Below are 27,638 nucleotides of genomic sequence, written 5' to 3' on the forward strand. Positions count from 1 at the left end.
TTTACTTATTCATTTTTAAAAGGCAACAGGATAAAACCTCATTGGCTCTCGGGAGAGGGGAGCAAACAGCACTTGATAAGAACTTAACGTGGCACCTAAGGTACCCTTGAATGAACACACATGTAGACATGTAAGCACAAACACACACACACACACACACACACACACACATACACACACACTAAACCCCAGAGCAAGTTCACCACCTCCAATGTTAACTTGTGCAAACTACGAGTGCAAACGTCCAACACGTTTGAAGCGGAATTCAGCCTCTGGCAGTGACTGCAGTGTTGGAAAAAAACACCAATTGCTGACACTGAGGAAGCTCTGTGGAGACACATGTACAATGTGTGCATGCAGGCTATGAGAAAGACCTTCAAATGCAAATCTAAGCTCACACACACTTGCACAAAACATGAATCAAGACGTGCACTTGAGCACAAGCACTTTATAATCATTTCCTGTGTGTGTGCTTTCACCTAATATTCCTGATTAGTTCCTCTCAATACTAACCATCCCTTAAGGTCACAACACTTCTTACTGCAGCATTTCCATCCTGTTTTCGTGGCTCCCCACATGACCCTATATGGGCCACACATAATTACAAAAGCTCTGGGTTTCCTTACATTTCAATAGACTCTGGCTATTGAATAAGCTTGGTCACATTTCCGCTCAGTGTAGAGAGATTTGATAAAAAAAAAAGACATTTATTCCTTTACATCCTCCAGGGTTTATTTTTAGAGCGTTAATTTAGAAATATTATAGCGAGAACTGGTGTGGGAAATGGCTCCAGGGAGGAACAGCACTAGAATATAATCACGTTAGGTCTGTGAGCCACAATGGGGCTATTTGCATTCATACTCACTAGTTTGATGAGACTAAAGACGTTACACAGAGGGAGAGGAATGTGTGTATGAACATAGTAATAAAACTGATCACCTGCAGTGTGTTTGCCCTTTAACCTTTGACAAACAGTAAACCGGCTATTAAAGTTTTATGTTGAAATAAATCAACCTCTAACAACAATTAAAAGTGTTGAAAAAAGGACTTAAATTAATGACTTTAAATTAATGACTTTAATGTGTGAACTGCAGAGCAAGGGAGCAAGGACCAAATCAAAACTATGTGTAAACAAACAGGAACGAGAAAGCAAAAAGAAGAAATAAGAGCATAAACTATTACCTCATTAGGAAAGCATACAAACACATCCAATCCCCAGCATGCAACACACAACAACAACAACTCACACACAACAAATATATATGGTGTGTGTTCCTTCCTAAACTACATTAAGATGATGATGATGCCCATGTACACAAAAAAACATGTCTGCACCATTTTTCACACATAATGTAAAATGTTTTTTTCGAAGAACTGATGTGTGTGGTGAGAATGTGCACAAGTTATGCATAGTGCAGACCATACATACACGTAAAGCGAGGTGGAAATGAAATGTATGTAACCCTGTTTTGTTGATGGGTAGTGTTCGGGCTACAGTTCCTCATGGATATATCTTTTTTAATTATGGCAAGACAGTAAAACACCCAACATCACTCTTTCTTGTAGGTTCACATTAGATTCTCTACTCTGTGTTACTGTTACACTCATACTGTATCCGTCACTTTAAAACAATGGCAGGTAGGGACTAAAATGACTCTGAGGCAAGGGGACAAGAATAAGCAACTTAAAGGTTACACATAAATATTAAAAATAATAGTTAAAGTGTTGTAAATAATAATACAATAATAATAACTGTTCTAGAGATGTTGACAATTCTGCAGCTGTCCAAAATATATATATTTATTAAGATATAATTTACCACAGTGTAGTGTACAGCTCAAGTACACAATATAAACTTCAGAAATCAAAGTAAACCAACATACCATGTATACAGTAACTAAGCTCCTACGAAGTTAGGGGACAGAATCTAATAATAATAACTTTTCTTCAGTCTACGATGAGATCATTAATATACTTACTTTCAATTAACTACTTTGATCAACGTTATTATTTTTACTTACATTGGCAACATGACTTTAATTCTGTATGTTTACATGTTTTTCTCATTTGAACATTTATTGTGAACCTTTGCGACAAAAAGAGCATGTTTGCATATATCTGGTTTCATGTGACATAACTCTGCACACGCACATATGCATCTTAACTTTAAGATGAAAATTTAATAGCATTTTTCAGCATTTGTTTCAACATATTAAACCTTTAGCTGCTACACAAAATGTTACCAGTGATGATCTGTTCCAGTTCACTGAGTCTAAAACATGATACATCACCTCATCAAGTGAGAGAGCATGAGTGATATTAACCTCACTCTGTCCTAAAAGTCTCTCTTGACTGTGAGAATAAAGCCATAGTTGGAGTAAGGATGAGTAGGAGAGTAACCAAATCAAATCATCCAGGATGTCTTGCATGCAGGGGGGATGTGCGGAGACACACACGCACACACACACACACACACACACACACACACAGACACACACACACACACACACACACACACACACACACACACACACACACACACACACACACACACACACACACACACACACGCACACACTAACCTAATTTAAGCAGCCAGCCCTCTCTGTCTGGGTTGAAGAACGTGTGCGTCAGGTCATTCCCATCATCCTCTGGGATCTTAAAGGGTTCGCTCTTGATGCTGTCATATAGATTCTGAACGGAGAAAGAAAACAAAAAGAGAGGAAGATTATGGAACAGAAATGTTCACATTAACACTTCCAGATACCCCCCCCCCCCCCCCCCCTTTTTTTTAAAAAAAAAAAAAAAAAAATTTTTTTTCTATTTTTTATTGTCAGAAAGTGAGAGACATTGATTCATACCTCTATGACTCCGGGAGCTTCAACAAAGTGTCTTTTTTTACTTATGTAAAGGAAGCCAAGGGCACTTTGGTAAAAAAAGTCAGCCTACAGTATTCCTTTTTTTGTGTTTTTCTTTGAAAGATTACACAAGATCATTAGAATCAGTACCTGAGGGGGAAGATCTAATTCTGCTGAGCTACGACATCTCAATTAGTGATGCGTGACTCTGGAGAAATTCCTTTAGGTTTCTTCTTCTGTGCACACTACATTGGATACGTTTGTCATACCTAACGAACTAATAAAGTCATAGCTCTCACCCTGAGTAGCTCCTCTGGGAGGTCTCCCCCCTCATTGATCCCTCTGTTCATGGAGATAAAGCGCTCCACGGGGGGCTTGTCTCTGACGTTGGGATTGTGCAGGCTTGTGTTCAGCATAATGATGGCAAATGATAGGACATAGCAGGTGTCTGTGGAGGTAATTAATTATACAATGTTTGTTACGGGGAAACAAAATACAGCACAATCCCACATCTCTCTGTGTGTGTAGAAAACTTTTCGAAACGTTTCCTTGCTTCGAATTTATGGATTAGTGTGGACATTATCAAAATGATTGATCTTTTGTCACTAGGTCTATCTTAAATTATTGATGTTGTAATACAAAGAGATCCTTCACTTATATTTAAATTCCAAACATTTTCTTCCTCACATTCTATTGTGAAACTCAAACTTAGCTCTTATTAAAAGTGTATCAGTGGGCTGTACAGTGGAAAGTATTTCACTAATTTATTATAATGCTATTGAAATGACAGCACAAAGGATTTGTCATCAGCAATCCATCAACAGATTTTCTCACAAAAATGTAGGACTCAGTCTAATAAAAATGAGAGTTTAATCAACAAAGAGCCCTATATTCTGGGACACACAGAATTCTGGCGCCCTCCAAGGCCTTTGGAGGGCTGCAGTCATGAACACGCACGCACGCACGCACGCACGCACGCACACACGCAAATCACACATCATAACTCCGGCTAACCATCCTCCACCTCATCCATCCACACACTAACTGCCCCAGTCAACATCCTCTGCATTGTAATTTATGACCCTGAGCGCACCAGTCCTGAGAGATGACCCATAACTAAGTCTGGGTGTGTCACCACTGCACCACATCAATATTCATGACCTGAGCTGTCACCTGCGTCCCCCTCAGCACTCGCTTGGTTAACACAGGAGCAGAAGACGATGTGCAACGGGCTGAGATTGCACTAATGACCATTGACCGATGATCGATTTCATTATCACTGCTGAAGACACCAATAGTGAACGCACTGCAATTGGTGAGGAAGCTGCTAACTACGGTGGAAAACGGCAAAGGAAACAGACTGTTGCTCCAGTCAAGTTATGATTCTCTGAAAGCAGATATCTATGTAGTCAGAAACTGTCTATATTCTCCAGCTTTTAGGAAAAATCTCCATGGTCGTTGCCACATGCTAGATGTCTGCTGGGGGAAGACAGACATTTATCTGAGGCTGAGGTGTTCTGGCTGGTCCATATTATCTGTCCTGGACTGTCTAGCTGAGTCTGACTCATAAGTCTACTGCAGTGTGTGTGTGTGTGTGTGTGTGTGTGTGTGTGTGTGTGTGTGTGTGTGTGTGTGTGTGTGTGTGTGGTACCTGTGGACTGGAAAACACCGGGATTGCATTGGCAGTACCTGGAGGCAAACGCCTCCATCATACGATCAATCTTCTGGGCTTCGCCAGGAAGTCTGAAGCTCCATAGAAACTGCCTACATCATCAGGAACAGAGAGAGAAAAGTGAATGACAGCTCATAAAATATTACAGTGGTTGTGGCCGGGTTGGTCAGTGGTAGAGCAGGTGCACATATACTAAGAGGTTTATGCCTTGACGCAGAGGTCCAGGGCTTGAATCCGAACTGTGACAATTTCCTACATGTCTTCCCCCTAGCTGTACTGTCAAAAATTAAAGGTGGAAAAGCCCAAAAAAAATATTGCAGTGGTTGTATATTCAATCTAAACTATAAACCCTACTATAGTTCTCAGATGTTTGTTTGTTTTTCATTAATCTTTTGTAAATGCAGCATAATCCGGTGTTATGACCAACATTAGCACTGAATAAAAAAACACCATCATCCAATTCATTTTAAATAATGCCAGTGCAGAGGCCTCCAGCAAAAACAATTACTAGGTCGTCTGCAAAGAAGTTGAACCTGGCTAAACTTTTGCCGTGACACAGCCTCGTTTGTCAGGGTGTTGCATCGGCCGATTCAATCAAATTCATGCTAGTGCTCATTCCTGGTGTATTACTTTGTAGCATGCATGACATAATTCTACAGTTTACCTCGTACAATTGTACTGTAATAATGTGTCAAAAAATCCTTTCTCATAGTATTATAAATCACTATGTAATTGGTTTGTTAATTCTTCAAACTACATTCAAACTGGACTTCCTGGACCATATTTCGACTTCTCACCAGCACCTGTAGGAAGACTCCCACCCAGACCCTTGCATTTCTTTAACACAGTACTATATTTGGTTGTTCACTCACCTTAAGGCTTGTACGAGGTTGAGGTCTGCAAACTCATGAAGCTCCACAAACGCCTGGAGGACCTTGATGTTAAAGTCATCCCTGAAGGAGAGCAGGGTCACACATGTTTAACTATTTACACTCTTTCCATTCAAATAGATACAAAAGAAACGATTAATTTCGGAAATGCACTACAGTGACAAATTCATATGTTTTGGGGGTCAACATGGAAAGTAAATGCAGCCATGTCACAGCACTAGTTTCAGACAGAAAGCCACTGTGTTTGCAGGCAGGATAAAATCCCTGTTGTTTTGACAGTCCTATCCCCATTGATTTCCCTTCGATAGGAACCACATGTCCACTCAGTTGGCCCCGTCTCCCGTCGCTGCTCTGCTCCAGAAATCCAGACCACCAATTTCCTGGAGCTTTATGCCCTCGTCTGAGCACATGCAGTGCAGATCTGAAGTAGATGGGGAGAGGAAAAAGAGGGGTGGAAGAAAAACAGAGGGAAAACTGGAAAGCTCACCGTTCCCCTAAGTAGTCCCCGATGACTGTTTTGTTGAGCCCCTCGCCTTTGTAGAGGAACTGTGCGATATCCTCTGGGGTGTTCTGGAGAAGATCGTTCTCAAGAAGAAACTGGATCCCCTGTTTAAAAAAAAAAGTGCACTTTTACACTTCAGTTACCTGTTTTGGGCTGTTTTAATAGCCCTGATAGATGGCTTGGAGATATTTTAAAATGTAATTCAAGATGCTCAATCTAATCATGTGATATTGATTCTGAACAATCGGTTTAGGACTAGGCCTGACCTTTTTAGGGTCCATGTTGAATTTCTTCCTCCCCATGGCGATCTGTTTGTTTCTTTGTGTGGTTTTGCTGCAATAAAAAAAAATGAGACACATCCATCACGTAAAGGGTGTGGTGTTGTCCCCAGGCTGCATGCTGTGTTTGTTCAGTAGGTAAGTATGGGATGGGTCCATCCAGGATGTAACATGACTTTGTTTATTTACTACTCCGTTACAGTGTGTATATAAGCACTTGTACATAAACAGTTTTATCCATCCTGCAGCCATTTGGATGTCACTCTTCCTGAAAACATTTTGCATGTGGTCCAAATGGAAATCTCCACCTTTGTATGTATCTGTGAATGATCCCTATGCTTCCTGTGTGCCCAAAATAGCCCGAGCCCCTTTGCCAGCTGCACCTGACACACACACACACACACACACACACACACACACACACACACACACACACACAGCCTCACTTCACCTCATCTACCAATCGAATGAAAGGCTCTAAATACAGACTGTTTGGCTAATGTTGAGTCAAGGGACTGTCCCGCTTCACTCCTCAAACAAAGGGAGATTAACACACATATACACACACACACCGACAGGTGTGAGGCTCATGGAAGGAGCGACAACATTGCTCAATGGCTTTGAAAAGCAGAGGAGGCAAAAAGAAAGAATGAACTAGTCCTGAAACGATTAGTCAATGAATCAAATAGTCAACTGATACATCAAAATAGAAGGATGGGCTCATTTTCTCTGTGTTTTTTTTATCACTGTACATTTATTTTCTTTGGGTTTGTCAGACAAAATAAGCAATGTGAAGCCATCAAAATGGCAAACATTTGCTGGTACCAGCTTTCTAAATGTCAATATTTTCTGCTTTACTCTGTTTTGTATAATTTTAAACTGAACATATTTCATGTTGGACTGTTTGTTGGACACAACGAGAAATCTGAATATGTAATCTTGGGCTCTGGGAATAAACAGCAGATTGATAATAAAAACAATCATTACTTGCAGCCCTTAAACAATTATTTTAATTAGTGAAGAAAAAAAAACTCACCTCTCCCCTACACAGGTTAGCTGCTCAATCTCAGTCATTACCTCTGCAATCTCAAACTTCAGCCGCTGCAGAGAAGAAAACAGAAAAATTACTTATTTACTTATTCCATAAACTAGAACTTGAGTTTTATTTATTCAAAATTAATTTAAAAAACAGAAAGGGTAGGACAACATAGATCCAGCTGTAGTTCTCAATGAACAAGTAAATACTGTCAAAGAGGTTCCTAATTTGATAGGTACATAATATTTAATAGCAAAGGGCATTCTTCTTTTAGGGTTCCCTTATAGTTGGGGATGTGTGATATAGTTAAAACTATGGGTTAAAATAAATATTACACAATCTTAATAAAATCCTAACAGGGCATGTCTGCCCTTATTAGTGGACAGTTGGGAGGCGAAATGAAGTGCTCGATAGGATTACTTTTCTGATATATAGACAAAATCACACATTACATATACAAACTATTGTTCAATGCCAATATGTAACTTTGTTCAGCACTACATCAGAAGAGTCTTCAGACTCAGTAATGAATAAATACTTCAATAACTCATTTTATTAGTTTCCAATTTGATCATAATGCTCAGCCCTACTTACGAAAACTTTCTGCTGCTTGAGCAAATAAAAAAAGTCATCATTAGGCCGTTACTCACTTCAATATCATCCAGAAGCTCTTTTTTCCTGCGTCGTATGTTCGACAGCTCATCTCTTTCCTCCAAAGACAGGTCCTCAGGTACTGAAAATACAGGGAGAGGGGAAAATGAAAGAGCATATGTGAGCAAGAGAGGGAGGGGCAGGTTTATGAGGATGGATTAAATTAATTCACCTTCCGACCAGCCAGTCAGAGTCACAGGGATTAAGCCGGGCATACCTGTTCAATGATCCATCCTAGAGACATTACTCATGTTCATACACTCTCAAATATGTTTGTAAAATGTGAACTCAGTACATTCATTCTTTACTATTTACCATTTAGGTCTTTGGTCTGTGCATATTTTGCCCACTGTAGGTTGACTTCACCCGCTCATCCAATCACCAAACATAGCAGTAAAAAGAATCTATTGTTGAACTCCTCTATTATTGAACTCTTGAACTATCCTCTTTGGAGTAAGGACATACTACCTTTCAATACTGTGATTGGAGCAGGGTTTGGAAAAACATTAAACTGTCTTTGAGAAACTAATGTTTCTACTGGGACAGATTATCACATTGTTTGGGAATGCTTTCTCTTTGGAAATTAGTAAGCATGATTATATCATATATATTATAGGTAAGAATTTTCCTAAATTATAAATTATTTGCTTAATCTATCATCTCACAAGTCTGGCAAAGACAATGACAGCTTTCTGTTCACTGGACAAGGCCTCATATGTCATCTCAAAGACATTGGTTACTTTCATGGTCAGACATTATTTACAATACAATTTACAACAACAAAGGGCTGCCAGAAACCATAGGGCGAAGGCATTTGGGACAGGCGGAAAACAAGTTGTGAACACAACATTAAGATATTATCACCTTTTAAGATGATATGGGGAATTTAACAGTTGCATATTTACACATCCAGCAGTTACAGAGCTACCTGGTGAATGTAAGTCCAATATTCACTCTTTTTTAACTCTGTTTTTGGTCTCCACCAACTCCTGTAAATACTATTGTGCAGCCATATTGTTGTCTTCTGTCTTCATGTGTATTGTGTTTGTTTATATCTCATTTATTTATTTATAAATTAATTTAAAAAGTGCCATTTCCCACCTTTTTACAGCACCTTTACAGTACAGTTTTATGCATTTATAATATACTGTATAGCAGGTGTTAGAAGTACTGTAGGCACATATGAGGAAAAAGTTTCTCATGAGAATTTTAATTCCAAACCAAATTAAAACCACAGAAACATCCGTGTTGGAAAGCAGATCACTTCCACAAATAACATCCTGTGCTTCACACACACACACACACACACACACACACACACACACACACACACACACACACACACACACACACACACACACACACACCACTGAGCATCTGGTGAGTCCTGCCCCCTCAAATATTGGCTTACAGATAGTCGACTCTCGTCGGGCCCTTATTTGGGGTAATTAACACTGCAGAGAGAGAGCGGCACATCACGCAACATGCATGTTTTACAGCATGAGCACACAAACACTGTATACACAGGTGAGTACACAATATACACACCATGCATACAGAATTTAGACTTCACACACATTACATGTATTTTATTCTACACTGTGGGTCCCCAGGAGCCACCTCCTTATCTTTCATTTAACCGTGCCACATCAACCTCTCCCCTTATCCCTCAGGAGGACCTCCCCCAACACATCAGAAAAGAGCAATGCATCTGAGAGCAGGCTGACAGGAATTAGGTCATTTTCACATGGAGCTATACCAGATTGTGCTTCTCCTACGCTGTTTCTCTCTCTCTCTCACACACACACTCACACACACACACACACACACTCCCCCTCTATCTTTCTCTTTGTCCGCCTCCACCCCCGTGCTTGAAGTGGGGGTGAGAGCACATTCAAATCCCCCAACGAATCATACCGCTAAGCAGCTTTGCAATTCAGACGCCCCCCTTCCAATGTTTCCCCTCTGACTGTAAATAATAGAAAAAGAAAGTAAAGTTATTTCCTCTCGTCTTATCTATCTACTGCATCTCTCTCACACCCTTTAAATCATTCCATCCCCTCAGTCTTGCTCTGTAAAACAAAGTGACTATGGACTATTAGGTTATTATGTTCTGAGGGCTCGGAGCTCATGTTATCACAGACGAGCAGCCAGACAAGAGAGCTGGGATCCAGATGGCTGTGTGATCACTTCTCTCTCCCACAATGATGCTCACACAGTATCTTCCAACTTCTACAAGATGAAACAAAAGAAGAAAGGCAGAGGAGAGAGAAAGAGAACTAATTTTTAAAAGACATATGAAACTTAAAAAGATGCTAATGGAGTATACATACCATGTCTACCAAGCATTGTACAGCTGAATGATAACTCACCCTAATTGGTCAAGATATACAGTATATAAAAAAAGGTTATTTTACTGGCTTCATTGCAATAAAGAAAAGTCCTTTGTGATAGAAATGTTGATTGTAAATGTCCTTAATGGCAGTAAGACAGCTGATGCTGATTTAATGGAATCCTATATTTATTGTAAACTGTAAGACTGAAATTGTTAAGTATAGACTGTCAAGTAAATTTTTGTCAAGTGGCAATAAAAGTGGGAGGGAGGTTGTTGGGGACTGTGTGGGTGGATGAATTGGTTCTCTGTAAAGGATTTTGTTTTCCCTTTAGTTATTTTTATTTTTTTGCAACAAATTGTGCAATGGAGCGGCATGAAGCAAATGTTTCAACTTCAGCAAAAAAGTACGAGTATCCTGTAGCGTTACAGATCTACTTCATAAACATCCAGAGACAAGATGAAAAAGTTTTTTGACTGATACAGTTTCAACCTGAGAGAAGTTTTCGACCTGAGAGAAGTTTTCGACCTGAGAGAAGTTTTCGACCTGAGAGACAGTAGCTGACAAAAACAATCTCACTACGAGGTCCATTTGGAATCTGTTTTGGAGCTTTCAATCATATCACACGATATTCCTCAGCAGATGGAGTTTGCCCATTTTTGGAAACTTAGCATCTTAACACAAATGTCTAATAGATTTCTGTTGGCTTTGCTCGTTTTTTGGTTGTCCATGCAACATAAGATTGTAATAATGGACCCCCAGTGAACGGTCTGTGGGGTTGAAGAGGATAAAAAGAGAGAAAAGTTTTAAAGCAAAAGGATGCTCTCAATGCCAAACAGCAAAGAAAGGGAGAAACTCAAGAGTGATGTATGAACAGATAACAGCACACCAGACATCTTCACACTCTCTGCCTCCGTTAACTTGTTTCTTTGCCTTCATTTAAACTGCCTTATAAAGAAGTAATTGTGGAGCAAAGAGACCCTGCAGGCAACCTACGTCTATAATGTGCAAAAAGAACTCCTCCATCCCTCCTACTCTGGCTGGAATGGGACAAATTGTCTGAGGAGACTGAATTTGTTTGGGGTAACAATTCCCCCGCTGTGTGTATTTCATAGCATGAGGAAAATGCAGAGTAATCTGATATCATTGTGAGGACAACTACTACTGTACAGCCGAGACTGGACATATGATGCATTATGCATGAAAGTCTAGGAATCTGTGAGTGTGTGTTTATGTGTGCATATTCCCATAGAGAGCAGCCCTCCTGATGAAAAAAATCCATATTAGGTTATATATAAACACTCCATGCTTAACCCCAAGCACGGCCACATAGATTACCAATGCAACACCACTCAGCCTTTGCATATTATAATTTAGGGGGCTGCTGTTCCAGTTACAATCAATACATCATCATAATAGTTCAAACTTGCATGCTTAGCCCCCCCCCCCCCACACACACACACACACCATTGCTCTTAAGGCATGCATGGATGAGTAACTGCCACTGTGCTCAAGTTTTCGCCGACAGACACGAGGTCCAGAATGTTTTAAAGGAAAGGTCATTGAGGTTGTAACTTCCTCTTTCAAATCTCACAATCACTTTTAGCTCTATTCTCCTGGTCAACCATAACCAGCCGGGTCAAAACCACCTCCTGGGGTTAGAGGAAAGGTCAGAAGCCAAGTTCAGCAAGGCTCAATGTGCAGCTAAGGCAGCTAAGGTTGCTCACAGCATGTTATAAAATAGCTAATTATTAACTTTTTTCTTTAAAAAAAAAAAAAAAACGTGCCCAGAAGCCTACAGTTTGTTTGGCTGCACTGTAAACAGAGACATGAGTTACCAGTAGTCGAAAAACACAGCTTCTGATCAACCAGGACTGAAATCTGAATTATCAAAGTATTAAAATGCAAACATTTTCACAAAGTAGGAAAAGTTGATCAAGTTTTAGTCTTACAGAATCCAGGTCATTGTCGGTTAAGATTACAGTTGGTATATTATTAGTGGTAGAATCTCATGACTCCATTATATCTGTCTGAAACTTGCCCATGCTCTAGACAGTCATAGGGTTAATAAAAAGGAAAACGCATCACATGCAAATTATTCATGCCACCAATAACAGAAGCTGTTCCAGCTCAATGACGTTCTTTGTTGGAGACACTGATCACTGTCTCAGTTACTGTACATAAACACAACTATTAATACTTTATACTTTAGCATGGTGTCAGCAGAAGTGCTGCTCCACATGTAGGACCAGCTGCCTGATCTGTGGATGAAACTTTAGACCTCAATCAACTGAAAACTACTCAGGCTCTTGAATAAAACATTACTGCCGGGTTCCTCACTCCAGTCCACAGTCCAGACAGGAAGACCTCAGTTGATAAAGTTTACTGTCTAATGCTTCTGGAGATAATGGAGAGATTGGGATCTGATTCACGTGACCGACGGGCCTTTATTGATGACTAAACGCCTTTGACAGTCAAGCCTTTCCAATATCCTTGGCATCAAGGTCAGTGGAGAGGATGGTTTTGCATGCTGATACCCCAGTTGTATTGGGTTATGTTTGCTGAATGCTCAACTTGGAGAGTCATAAAACTATGTCAACGTGGGTTCCAATAATGTTTCATTCAAATAATATGCCCAATTCTCAAAAATGTTGACGGATATAAGAAAGCATGCATTCATTTGTGCAATTCTACTTTGAAAGCAAAGTAAAATAGGTCTGTTTTGCAGCTATGTTGCGCTTTTATTTATATCTCAGACAAGATTGCATCAGCCGCAACATGTAAAAGATATACTACTCTTGTCTGTCCAACAGCCAGATTGTTAATAGTTTTCATTTATTCAGGATCTGTAGCTAATTAGCCAAAATTTACAACCACCAGTAAAGTCTTTTTAACCTTTAGAGGCCGTCAATCGAACTAAAACTCATCAACTCCTTTGCTAAACACTTAACCAAACCTGTATTGTCCTTTTGAGAGTGATAATCCCCGCCAAAGTAAAATGCTTCCTGATTTTCACTAGGCTTGATGTGTAACAATGGAGGGGATTTCTGCCGTGATTATGGCTGCTGGGCCGGTCTTCTCGTAACAATAGCAACCCCGTAAGCATGACGAGGGCAGACGCTGCCCTTCCCACCGCAGGCTAATTAGAGAGCACTTACATGAGTTCACAGCACAAGATTATGGTGTGGTTGTTGCATATTTTTGCAACCCAGCTGAGTTAAGAGTGATGTAAAAGAGCTGGGTAAGTGTGTTAGAGTCGGTGACACACTGACAAACAAAACTCCAAAGGGCTCATGTTCACATTTGCAGGTAAATAAGACACCTATATCTGACACAACATAACACTTTCACAAGACGAATCCTTCGTTTTTATTTCCTGCATAAAATACATACCACATCGCCTTTTCCTCTCTCCAGTTGCCATGATGACTGACATGCCATCAGCAGAGGTGTCTGTGTCCTTATGATGGTCAGTACCGTAAGTGTCAGTACTGTAGCTGCCTGTTGTAAGAGCTTTTAGCAGCTTGTTTCCAGCTCGTGTACTCTTGCAATCGTGGCTGGTAGGTGTGTAGTAATTGTTTTCCCCTCTCAACGTTACTCCTACTCACAGCTCTCAAGCATGCAGAGACACACACACACACACACACACACACACACACACACACACACACACACACACACACACACACACACACACACACACACACACACACACACACACACACACACACACACACACACACACACACACACACACATACACACACTAAAAAAAGGGGGCGGTTTTTGTTTCTTGACAGATGACAGTAATGGTATGAACGTTTTTGCTTCTTGACAGATGACAGTAATGGTATGAAAATAGCCCACATTCCTCCTTCTGCAACCGCCCAGCCTGGTCCAACCAGCTCTCCATACACCTCCTCTAGTCTCATTTTATCAACTTCTGCATTTTTTTCAACTCTTACACTTTGTTCTTCTGCTTCAACTCACTTTGTTTTTCTTCAGACACACACAGAGCGGAAAATCACCTGAAGATCACTTACCCATCATTAGCCCTAAAACTACCAAAAGACCCATCTTTGCTTCACAAAGGCTTCTGGCTATTTTTTACGCTGATGATGGGGTTTTTGCCTTCATTTCACATCAGATCAGCAGTAAGTAATGTAATGTAATGTAATGTAGTGTATGTGCACTTTTGTCACACACTGCCCCCAGAAAGGCCTAACAATTTTTGTTGGCCTAAAGAAGTTACAGAATGTTCTCTAAGTCTTCAGCAGTCACTTGTTGTCAGTTCTCATCAAGAGACATCCACAGCGTTCCCTTTATGAAAATTAGATTACAACGAAAAATCAGAGGTTACATCAAACACAACACAGCCGTTTGATTCTTCAAAGCCTCAAACACCCTATAACACAATCCCTTGAAGAACCCACTAGTCACAGTCACTTATTCATGAACAAGTACTGCGTTTGCCAAATTTCACTTTGAAAGAAACGCTTCCCCTTGCCTTTGAATTTGAAAAACAGCTTCTGATTGGTTTATTTTTGGGCCATCATATGTCAGAATCCTCAGACAAAGTGGTTTTGGCAGCAGGATTCCTTGATCTTTATCTTTGCCTAATTACGAGCTTGACTGCGAGTCTTTCATTATGATTGTTGATCTTACCACACACGTCATTTCCTCTACAGCAAAGTACTGCCTCATTCTTACTAAATGCTTATTTTTTCTTACACAGCTTTGCATGTTTTTCAAATGATAAACGATCAGCCCATCTGTCTGTCTGTCTTTCAGCCATCCATCAACTGTAGAAACTGAGACCTTTTCTTATCTCATCACCTAGTCTACATCCTGCTACGTTTTTTGCTTTTTTCCCAAAGGAAGAGCAGAGAAATTTTGAAAAGAAGATGGTGATCTTGGCAGCCTGCCATTCAAACGATACAGGATCTGTTGGTTGACAGTGATAAAACCTTATTGCTTGGTTTTGTCTCTTGATCTTGTTGTACATAATGTCCTTCAATCTCACACTCTGTCTAGACAAGAGCTTTCCTAATTGACCAATGATTCAGCCACACAATACTAAACCTGTATATGTGGGGCCAAACTAAGCCCTGAAGAATTTTCTGTCAGATCTGTTGAGATGACAGCAATGCTCCCTATTTCTTTAATAATATCAGCTCTGCACACAATGTCACCTTCCCCTACCAGCATGCACGACTGATCACAAGACTCACCACTCGCCTTGTCGTTTACAACAGTGGTTCCCAAACTATAATCCAATAATATAATATATATTTTTCTAAAATTACTTTTACCTTTGATGCTTAAAGGTCCCATGACATGGGGCTTTTTGGATGTTTTTATATAGGCCTCAGTGGTCCCCTAATACTGTATCTGAAGTCTTTTTTCCCAAAATTCAGCCTTGGTGCAGAATTACAGCCACTAGAGCCAGTCCCACAATGAGCTTTCCTTAGGATGTGCCATTTCTGTGTCTGTAGCTGTTGAGAAGGAGAGGGGGGGCAAGGTGGAGGTTGGGGGTGTGGCCTTGACCAACTGCCACTTTGCTTGTTTGAAACCCATGATGTCTCTCTCTCATGGGTGGGCCAAATTCTCTGGGCAGGCAAAGCAGAGAAAGGGTAGATTCCAGATCGGCCCATCTGAGCTTTCATTTTCTCAAAGGCAGAGCAGGATACCCAGGGCTCGGTTTACACCTATCGCCATTTCTAGCCACTGGGGGACCATAGGCAGGCTGGGGGAACACATATTAATGTTAAAAAACCTCATAAAGTGACATTTTCATGCCATGGGACCTTTAAAGTATGTTTTGATGCTTATACTTTTGTACTTTTACTAAACATTTTAATGCAGGACTTTTACTTAACTACTACTTAATATATGGGGTGAGTAAACGAGGTTACTCAGCTGTGAGATGGTTTACTCTGTCAAGACATACAAGTCCTCCAGAAACTCTTAGCACAGCCTCAGTAAGGACCCCAACAGTCCTGTGACTCACTCAGGAAATAACTGTAGTGTCTCACCTGCCTACAGTCTGGTATGGAGACCCTGACACACAGAACTTGAAGACAGAGAAATAAAGACTACAGAGGAGGCAGCAACACAGGCTGTTTATATTGGGTTTAGGCCTTAAGTCTGGGAAAGAGTAGAGCAGAGCTAGACGACAGACAGAGAGAGAGGCGAGAGACGATCCAGCTGCCAAGTAGGACTCCACTTTCAAGACAGCAGGAAGGAGAGGAGGCGGATGAGGAGGAGAAGAGAGAGTTCATGACAGCATTAAAACCTGAGCCAGGATTCCTTTATAACCGAAATATGTGGGCGGTTCAGGTCAGACCATCACTCTTTCCCAGGTTCTGTGTAAAGGGGTTTTCCAGATTACGAGCCTCTGTAGCCTTTCATCTTAAATCTCACAAGTTGAACACTGATTAGAAGTAAACATCAGCTGATTCTTGCATCATCTCTACAGAGGAGCAGACTTTGTTTTTCCTAGAGGAGTAGATGAAAGTAAGTGAAAAACATCAGTGATGACCTTGTTGGCAGAGCCATTTGTGGTATTAATAGTAAAATTCTCTTATAAAATAAATACTACTGTTGTGGGAAGTGTTTAGGGTGGATGGTGGGGATACAAAGCACAGTACTTTGACAATAGTCATCAGGTTTCAAATTCAGCATCCCAAAACACTCTGATTAAGGTTAAGAAAAGATGATAGTTTTGCTTAAATATGTCCTGTGTCCCCTAGGTACAAATCCATTTACAAGGGGATTAATGATGGTCATGTTCCCCTGGTCACATTTCATTATCAAGAGACAATGACAAAAACACTACAAAGCCTTTTCAAGGTTGGCTGTAATGCATGTGCTCACTGTATGACAGAAATTTAGCATGACAGAGGTCAACAAAGAGATTAAATACATGTGTAAAGGAACCTGTGCCTGATAGCCACTGTAAATCACCCTTTGAGATACCCTCAGGCCACTGTGTGTGTGTGTGTGTGTGTGTGTGTGTGTGTGTGTGTGTGTGTGTGTGTGTGTGTGTGTGTGTGTGTGTATATGTGTGTGTATATGTGTGTGTCACATTGGTCATGTCCCACTCAAGCCAGTCCAGGTTATCAATCACACACAATCATCATCTTTTGAAGCACTGACATTGACGCATCATGAGTTTTGAGACAAGAAGAGAAAGTGTTTGTGTGTGTGTGTGTGTGTGTGTGTGTGTGTGTGTGTGTGTGTGTGTGCGTGCGTGCGTGCGTGCGTGCGTGCGTGCGTGCGTGCAGGGTGTGTGTTTATAGCAATAGGGGATGGATGACAACACTTCAAGTGGTCGAGCTGTTGTCCCTGTAGAAAGACCTGGTTATCAATGCCGTTGCAGACAATTCTGGAGCCTGCCGCCCTGACCTGCTCTATCGACGCCATTCATTTTATATTTCACAGTCCTTACTAAAGCAACAATAGCTGTCCTACCTCCGAAAACAATTTAACAATTCAAGGGTCAGGGCGAAGGAAAAGAGCCTAAAAATACTGAGGAGTAAGGAGAAGAAAATCCTGGTGACACAACAGACTATAAATCACTTGACAGAATAGAAAAACAGAATGGAGGATATCTCTTTTTCTGCACTTCTTTTCCTTTCAGGGCAGCTTTTCTGTTATGATTGAATCCTGTTAATATACACTGTGTGTGTGTGTGTGTGTGTGTGTGTGTGTGTGTGTGTTTTTTTTGTGTGTGTGTGTGTGTGTGTGTGTGTGTGTTGTGTGTGTGTGTGTGTGTGTCTGTGACAACAGTGGTGACAGAGAGCGGCCTGAGCCCATGACCTATAATCCACTAACTGTCATCCATATCCCTCTCCACTTGATCTCCTCTATTTATCTCAGCATGGAGAGGGCTCGCAGCCCACACTAATCCTCTGTGTGCACACCATATGAAGAGATGCACACACACACACACACACACACACACACACACACACACACACACACACACACACACACACACACACACACACACACACACACACACACACACACATAAACACACATACCTCCACAAGTGAAACAGTGGAAGGAGAGAAGCATGAGGTATACACAGCTGGGCTGAGCCTTGCACCACTAACCTACTTTGAGAATCCGAACGCAGCATCCGCTTCCCTATCAGTATCTCTTTGAAACTGTGCCACTGCAGCACGCCTCCATCTCTTCCATTTCTCTCACCTAAACATATACAAACCAACAAACACACATACGTGTGTATATACACACTGACAGGTTGCTCAAGAGCCTCATGTGTCACATGGTCATCCTGCTGTGCTCTTTGTAGCCTTTCCCGGTGACAAACAGAACACCGCTGCCACTCTGAATAGCACAGAGCCAATGATGGGGAAAAGGAAAGACTACGACTGCAACAACCTCAGCATTCTTTACAGCACCAACGGCACAGTCACAGCTCATCCTCTCTCCCTATTAAAGAAGAATGAATTTTGCATGATGCAGCAGCATCTTACAGCAAAAAATGGAGTGGGGTAGTTGGTGGAAACATGCCCATTTTGCAAAAAACAAACAAAAGAAAACTAGCAAAGACTGAAGATGTGCTGTATTAGTTTACTGTCACATTGACCCCCATGAGTAAGTCCAAGTGTTACAAATCCATTCTTACATGCAGGAGTATTGGAGTATCCCCAGGGATTGAGACAAGAGGGCTGTGTGCGCGCGCACACACACAACACACACACACACACACACACACACACAAACACACACACACACAAACACACTGGGACAGAGCAGAGATGTACAAGAGTAGAGTGGACTGCAGAGCTGAATACAAAGGGTCACTAGAGTAAGAGTGTTTTTTTGGCCTGAATCAGAGTAAACTACAGACTGTGGGAGAGTGTGTTGTGTTTCCAGAGTATGAAGCACTGGATGTACAGTCAGAGGGGGATACACCTTTTTCCTGCATCTTCAGCAGGTCAAATAATCTTACATAATTGTTCCAACACTCCCTTTTCCTGTCCACTCTGCTCGGCCTTCTCTTCCCTTTCCGACAGACAACACACACACACTTTAATGGAAGCCATGAACTCCCACAAAGGCCCAAATGGAGCAGGACGTTCTTTGCCAGAAATTCACTTCAGCACATGACTTCAGACTCCTGGGACCTTTTTGCATGCTCTGATTTTTCTTTCCAAAGAGGAGAAAAATGGCTCGATTTGCCTCACGTCTCCCCTCCACGAGCCCCTTGATGGTCTTAATGTGACAAAGACAGATCCCAGTCTGGGACTCTGTTAAGCAGTAGACCCTTACTGCACAGAGCTGTCTGTTAGATGAAGAGGAAACTGGATACTTTCTTTTTTTTAAAACGTGTTTTTCCTCTGCTCCAAACAAGTCTTGCCATCAGCGTCATGGCCACTTATAAGAGAACTTCAAACCCTTTTTTATAAGGTAGAGAAAACAGAGTGGAGGTCCAAGAGGATTTGCACACACGCCTCATGTTCACTTTAAACGCAGCTTTTTATTCATGCAAGTTGCTCATGTCCAAATCCAGAAAGTTGACTTCCACGTGGATCAGTCTGACCTAATGTCTGTTGAGTCCAACTTAAACCACTAAGGGGATGTCATGGGTAAATGTAATGTGCTATCTGATATTCAGGGAAGCCAAACTCAACAAGGGCTCTCTGTGTTCACTGACCTTTTTTTCAAAGATGAAACACACACACAGTACCGTTGAGCCACATACAGAAGCTAGAAGTATTTTTTTATCTTCCCATCAGCTTCTCACAGCAGTTACTGAGCCGTGGTGACCTGCTAATGCATGACAGTGTGAGACCACATGGCAATCAAGACAGCAAAAACACATTATTTAACAGAGATGAGTTACACACACAAAAATGGAAAAAAAATAATTGTCACTGGCAAAACTAAAGTTGCATCTTAAAGGAATAGTTTGACAATTTAGGGAAAATCTACCTACTAGTACACGTTATGTCTTGTTAAATCCATACAAAAAAGTTGTGATTTTACAGCGAGTTAAGTGTCAGGTACAAACCCTGTTGAAATTTAACTCCCCAAATGTCCTGAATTTAACATTTCAAACATTGAAAATTATACTAAAACCTTGTCAGTGCCAGTGCTATATGAATTACCCTCCACTCGAAAGCCCCGTTTACACAAAGGGAAGACGCAGATATTTTCCTGCGGTTTGGCCTCTCATTTACACGAAAACCCTGTTTTTATCACAGAAAACGATTATTTCTAAAAACTCCGGCCAAAGTGGAGATTTTTGAAATCTTCGTTTGCACGTTTGCATATAAACTGAGACAAACGGAGGTTTAGGCAGCCGAGAGAGAGAAAGAGGACATGATTGGTTGCTGTTGTTGCTATTGTCGGGATTCTGATTGGCTAACGTGGGCTTGAGCTTCTCGTTACACTGCCACCTACAGGTCTGGCGTGCTCTTGACTGCATTGACGGCATATATACACGGGTACATATAAACGAACACTTTTCTGAAAACCGAGAGGTTGAAATGTCCATTTATGAAAATAGCCGGCCACGTGTAAACATAGCATAAGCATCAGACATTTTGTGTGGAGGTAACTAGTACAGAATAGGGTCTATCCTGCACCGTCCCTCTAGTACTCCCTAACATCCTGCAGGGCCCTCAGGTCCTTCACCATCACACAGGCTTCATACAGATCCTTACTGCCTGCCCGAGCCTACTCTGGCTTGAAGTAAACATCCACAGCCACAGTTCTCTGTAGATATCTGCAGTACAGGTGAACTGGGTCACCTCTCTTAAAAGAGTTAAAATATGGACAAGGAAGATATTCACTCTGAAGAGGTGTGTACTATTAAAGCCTGATTTGTTCCTAAGCTCCATGAAGACTTCACGACGCTCCTCTCTTAACCACCTGACAGCATGTGGGCTATGGGGAAAAGACAGCAGCTGCAAATCTACTAAAGACAAAATCACAAATCCTGAATGTAGCAGGAAGCTGCTGGCACTGTCCTGCGGCCGGCAGATGAATGGCACAGAGATTTCAAAGCCCAGCTCGTTGTGTGCGTCTCTTCTCGCCTGGGTTGGGCTGCAGTGTGCCGTAACCCCACAGACCACACACTAACACACACACTCACACACTGAACTGCCATGATTAAATGACTGGTTTTCACAGTGTGTAAATAGAGCGGTCTGTAGCCAAACTCGCAAGCCGTCACAAGGCGTGCTGTGAAGCCAGTGTCTAGCATATATGCTCTGATTCATACCATATGGACATCACTCATGAAGTCTCCATTGACAATGTGCACACAGCTCACCAACTAACCAAGATTACGCTGAAGCAGAGGAGGCAGAGATACTGTAGGTGTACATTTGATGGACTGTCAAAGTCAGTCATGCAGAACCAGAATGTGTTGCAGTAAGCTACACTGTAGCAAAGCTTTGTGAGCTCTTGTTGGCCTATTGTCCATTGAGCGAATGTTGTGGCAGAAGGCATTGTATTGTTGACTGTCATGCGTGTCAGATGGATTACTGTGTGTGGACCCGTTTTCTCTAAGCCTTGTGCAGTACGGCCAACTGTGGTTGCAGAAAAGTAACTGATATGAGAAAAATAGATACAGGAAAATAAAGAATCAAACAGGAGTCTACAGCCAGCTCTGTGATGCTGCACATAGGCCCAGCAGTGCTTTGAGCTAAACGCTAGCAGCAGCATGCTAACATGCTTACAAATATAATGCAGTAAGCTAATGTTTAGGCTGTATAATACCATGTTCACCATCTTAGTTAAGCGTGTGAGCAGGATGCTATAGCATTCGCTAAGTAGCACTTAAAGTACTGCTGATGTCAATAGTTTTGCAGGTCATAAACCAAAGTAATGGACATAATTTGACTTGATGATGACGCTAGATGCAAACTGAGGATCACCAAAGTTATCACAATTATTCCTGATTTCATGACAATCCATCCATTTTGGGACATTTCAATGAAAACCACAAATGTCAAACACACGGTGGCGCTAGAGAAAAAGTCCCCCCAAATCATTACGATTCATCCCCTGTGGACTGTGAAAGTCTACAGAATATAATATCATTCCATCCAGTAGTTGTCTATATTCAGTCAGTCAACCAACATGCCAACCATAGAGCCATGACGGTAGCACGGCAAAAAAAAATCTTTTGTAAAGTAATGTGTAATGTGTAAGTAAGACTAGGTCTCTTTGTCCAACAAAGACAAGATTTCAAGGAGGTGAAACTGAAAAAAAAAAACATAGAGAAGAAGATGGGGGAAAAAAATGAAAACTGAATCTCCATCAAAAGTATGACCTGGTTTGATGGAAGGTTATGGATGGCTGGAGACCGCTCGTTGGTCAGTAAGTTAATTATGATTGAAAAGAAGGACTTTCATTGAGAGAAACTCCCATAACACACTGGAGAATCGATTCAGTAAGAATATCTCACCACCACTCTCCCTTGCTGTCTTTCGCTGGTGGCATTACATACTTCTTTGGCCATTTTCCAACTTTGCTGGGGCACTTCATCCCGCCCCCCTTTTCCCCTCCACACACATCTCCTGTCTCGCTCAATCATTCCCTCTCAGACATCTCACCATCGTTGCTACTATGACTGTGTCTCACCCACAATCTTTTTGCGGTCACACGTTCTTTCCATTCTCACGCCTTTCTTGCTGTCTGTTCTCCATCTTACACCTCGGTGTATCACTCTGTCCACCTCACTCCTTCTCACTTGACTTGTTTCCTGGAAAAATGTGTGTGTGTCCCTTCGTGAGGAATGACTGTCAGATATTGAACTTTGTCAACCAACCTGCCACTTGCTGAGTAGATCCATACCTGTTCCTCGCCAGCACGATCACTCATCTATTTTGTTTTGCTAAACCCCAGTGAGCCCAACTCGGCTGTGGGCTCAGGTGTGGTTGCGTGGGTGTTATGTTGTTCTAATAAAAAGTAGCAATTTGTGGATGATGTTGCCAACTTTTCAACGCAACACTAAACACCAAAACAAAAAACAGGAGCTTTGCAACCTTTCTTTCCTGCAGTATGCAGGACACTATTTATTCCAGATGAGAGAGCAGACTGTGTCGTAAATCACACACTCACAGTTAGAATTCTACGTCATGATCCATCCATCTATCTTCACTGCAAACAGTGCAATAAGAGAAAAGGAGAAATTTAATTTGTGTGTCAGTGTGCAGCCATGAATGTGTGTGTGTGTGTGTGTGTGTGTGTGTGTGTGTGTGTGTGTGTGTGTGTGTGTGTGTGTGTGTGTGTGTGTGTGTGTGTGTGTGTGTGTGTGTGTGTTTATATGCTCCCGGCTGTTGTCAGCTATCCATGGTCGGCATCACAGCACCATATGTCTGTCTGTGGGGCTGTGCTGATGTGTGCCACCACTGGAGGCCAGGCTGGCCGCACAGAGCACAATGACAGCTTTATGCCCGCATGCCATGCATCGCAATGCTCAAATAGTCACATCCTGCAGTTCTGCAAGCAGTGAGCATGTGGCAGTGATTACTGCTGACTTACAGAGGTTAGACAACATGAGTAAGGGTTTCTCACCTGCAGGATTCAGTTTATGATTACAGGCTTAGCGGAGTTTGCTGAACCAGGGGCATTGCCAGAGGGGAGGTAAGAGGTGGCACAGCCCCCCCACCAGAGTAAGAAGATGATACGTAGTTGTTGTTAGTATCATAGATGGCTTACTAAACAGGCCCACAGGCTACAGGCCCAGAAGCCCCTGCAACAGAACCTCTGTATTTAAAGTGACATTACAGTTAGAATTTCTTGTTGTAAAGTCAATCAAACAATAGTCACGCAATGCCAAACCTATCTCCACAGCACTGTGAAGGAAGGTCTGGCGGGTCCACACAGAGTCGTCGATATGGACTAATCAAACAATAAATGGGCTCACAATGACCACAATGAGGCAAAATATGAAATGCAAAACGACTACAGAGGTGCAAAATGACCACAAGGAGGCGGAAACCAACCACAAAGAAACTGAAAGCAACCAAAAAGAGGCAGAAAACAACCACAAACAGATGCAAAACAACCACAGAGATTCAGTTTGGGTGTCTTGCTCAGTAGTCTCGCTTTGTCAGACCCTCCGCCAAGAGCCTGGCTACTCCACACAGCATTCGGGGACGGGAGGAAAACGTGCTCTGGTTTAATGGCATTTCTTTAAACCAATCAGAATCGTCTTGAGCGGTGCTAAACTCTTCACAAAGCCACTGCAAAATAGTCGTGCGAGAGAAAACTCAGATTGGACAGATAGTCTAGATAGCTGTCTCAATTTACCATGCAGAGATCTGAGGAGCAGTCAACAATAGTCCTCATAAATCCACAGAATTTAAAATTCCAACACAAAGAAAGCGGAAGGAAACGGAAAATAAATGCGTGAGCAATCCCGGAAGTGAAACACGAAGGATATAGACTACTTGCTCAGAGACCATTTACATGTCTGTGTCCATGGGCCTGTTGTGTCACATCTGTCCATGGCTGCAGGCTATTTGGAGTTACAAATAGCAGCTATCTACTTTAAATATTCTAATATGAACCTTTATCAATATAAAGGTTCATATTAGAATATTTAAAGTTGCCTATTCTGCATTCTTTTATTACACTGAAAAAAATAAGCAGCTATTAAAAATGTAGGTATTATTGCCAAGAACCAGGTTTTTACACATTTTAACAGTCTCAACATATTTTATTCTCAAAAGTTTTTAAACTTGCCCCTGTCCTGAAGTGTGCGGTATAGTCTGCAGGCTCGTGTTGTAGTGACGCGTCTGTGTCAACCCTTATTTTAACAGTCTATGGTGTTAACACTTTAGTCATGAGTCAATAAATGAATCCGTGTCTCATGGCTATGCTTGGTTGACAGTGAGAGGACCTGTTGGGCCAGAGTGACACCAGCCCGCAGCTGACAAAGGCTTAGATAAACACAAGTCTACTGGCTACAGCACCAATAGGACACTGAAGCATGGACAGTCATCATGCTGATACATTCAGCCTGATAATAACCTTGTTGGGTCTTGTTATTCCTCACCTTGAAATTAGGTCAATCTTTCTACCTTCACACATCTAGCACACAAGGCATGCTCTTAAAACCATCATGACACAACATGAGTGTGTGTGTGTGTGTGTGTGTGTGTGTGTGTGTGTGTGTGTGTGTGTGTGTGTGTGTGTGTGTGTGTGTGTGTGTTCTGCTCATTTAAGAGGCAACTTCATATAAGTAATCTCTACCAGAAAATGCTGATGTGTGATGTGTTTGACTGTGGACAGATTAGATTAATGTTGCTGCATGAGCCTGGCATAAAACTAACTCTAAGTCTAAAATCACTCAAATTAGGCCAAAGTCACTATAACATTATTATTATTATTATTATTATTATTATTATTATTATTATTATTATTATTATTATTATTATTATTATTATTATTATCATCAGCAGGCTACAGAGGCACATGTCTCCTGGATGTTAATACTGAAACAGCTAGAATTCATTGGTCTGAATTTCATTGTATGAATCATACCTTGGTTGTCCTCGTCCATGTTTCCAGTCTATAAATCAAAGATCCCCCCCCAAAATCGGTTGCAGAAACTTCCGTTGTGCGAAAAGGGGCTCTAATATACAGCAAATAAGCGTCCTAATTTCCAGGACGCTTTTGGTACACAGGTTGTCTCACGAGCAGCGTATTTCTTTTAGGAAATGTAATGGCCATTTACGCCTCACTGTCGCGAGGCAGTCCCTCCGGTCCCGTCAGTCAGTGAGCGGTGTGTATCTGTAGCAGCAGCGGCGGCAGCGGCGGCGGCAGCAGCGGTGTCTTTTTGCCCACAGTGGTCGAGCGTGTATTCGTTATCCCTCCCAATACGCTTTCACTCCACTAGTATCGGGAGAGTAGTTGGCATGGCTACGTCAAGCTGGCCAACACACAACTGGAACAATGGCGGAAGTACACGTAGCTGTGTATTCAGAGTAAAAGAGTCACGCAGGGTTTATGGGTTAATCAAGTCACGCTCCTTTATTTTGAAACTGACAACAGGAAGTGTTTGTGGTGCTCTGTGTAAATGGACACCATTTGTTAATCCCATCCCAACTCCGCTACACAGCCCGTGCTCTGCGCGTCAGCATTCATCACCGATCAGCGCACGTGACTCCAGGCAACAGTGAGATTATACACAACAACAAATACCTATAGCCTAATCTTTTTTATTGATTATTTGACATGGTTAGATCATGCTGTGACATTTGGTTATATTCCTCAAGCAGTGGTGGAATGTAACTGTAGCTACATTTACTCAAGTACTACTGGACTTAAGTACAAATTTGAGGTTGGCTATATTTCTTTTCATGCCACTTTCTACTTCTACTCCACTATTTCAGGGGGAAATTGTACTCTTTACACCACTACATTAATCTGACAGCTTTAGTTTGCCCACAAAACATATATAGCCTATAAAATACGATGTTTTATTATAAATTAAACTACCCAACAACAATATATAGGCCTACAAGGACAGCTGAAATGATTAGCCGGTTGAACACTTATTTGATTGACAGATTTAACTGTTTTGATCGTTTCTAAAATGTGAGGATTTTTCTGCATTGAGCAGGCTACTTTTACTTTTAATACTTTAAGTAGGCCTACATTTTCCTGATATTTACATACTTTTATTCACGTAACATTTTCAATGCAGGACCTTTACTTGTAAGAGAGTATTTTTAAAGTGTGGTATTAGTACTCTTACTTAAGTAAAGGATCTGAATACTTCTTCCACCACTGCCCTCAAGAATTAATGGCAATTTAATTTAACATGTAACCTAATGGAATAAATTAGAATTATTTTTTTATTACTTATATTAGGGGGCAATTATTATATTATCAGTGGTGGGAGAAGTATTTAGATCCTTTAGGAAAATAACAAATACCATATGCTAAAAACAAATAGGCTACTACAATACAAGTCAGAGTCCTGAATTAAAAATGTTAAGTAGGCTAGTTTAGGTAAGTAGGGTACGTTAAAGTACTAATTATGCAGAATCACTCCTTTGAGAGTGTTATATTATTAATAATACATTATATTAATGAATATGTTTGACTTCATGTTGTAAATTCTCAGTGGGCAGCCATATATAGGCTACTGTATACACTACTGGTTAGTTTAATAGTAAAGCACTGCATCATATTTTATAAACTTAGATGTTTTGTCTGTATGTTATTAAATGTTATAATACTCAAGTAAAGTAAAGGAAATATAAAATACTCAAGTACAAGTACTTCCAAATTGTAGTTAAGTAGCTACATTACTTGGTCTTAGTTACTTCCACCACTGTAAACTATTATTGTCCTAATTTAATTATTTTCTAATGTGTGGATGATTCTGGCTTCCTTTCTAACCACATGGCACAT

The 27,638-nt window shown here is 41.2% G+C and overlaps 1 protein-coding gene across 2 annotated transcripts in view; it reads right to left on the reverse strand.

The window, feature by feature from the left end:
- LOC120575015 (cytohesin-3-like) overlaps positions 1-26,135 on the reverse strand; it is a 32,140-nt gene extending 6,005 nt beyond the window's left edge. Inside the window, exons 1-9 of one of the 2 annotated variants that reach the window (XM_039825577.1) lie at positions 25,761-26,135; positions 7,887-7,969; positions 7,237-7,301; positions 6,189-6,255; positions 5,908-6,026; positions 5,403-5,483; positions 4,510-4,622; positions 3,158-3,306; positions 2,583-2,694 (exon numbers count right to left, since the gene is read on the reverse strand). In XM_039825577.1, the coding sequence (XP_039681511.1) occupies positions 2,583-2,694; positions 3,158-3,306; positions 4,510-4,622; positions 5,403-5,483; positions 5,908-6,026; positions 6,189-6,255; positions 7,237-7,301; positions 7,887-7,969; positions 25,761-25,779 (808 nt within the window). In that variant the 5' untranslated portion in view covers positions 25,780-26,135. Of the gene's footprint in view, positions 1-2,582; positions 2,695-3,157; positions 3,307-4,509; positions 4,623-5,402; positions 5,484-5,907; positions 6,027-6,188; positions 6,256-7,236; positions 7,302-7,886; positions 7,970-13,613; positions 13,810-25,760 lie in introns of those variants that run through there. The other variant, XM_039825576.1, reaches the window with a different exon arrangement.
- Between the last annotated feature and the right edge of the window lie 1,503 nt (positions 26,136-27,638).

This window comes from Perca fluviatilis, chromosome 15 (assembly GCF_010015445.1).
Source record: "Perca fluviatilis chromosome 15, GENO_Pfluv_1.0, whole genome shotgun sequence".
Classification (NCBI taxonomy): Eukaryota; Metazoa; Chordata; class Actinopteri; order Perciformes; family Percidae; genus Perca; species Perca fluviatilis.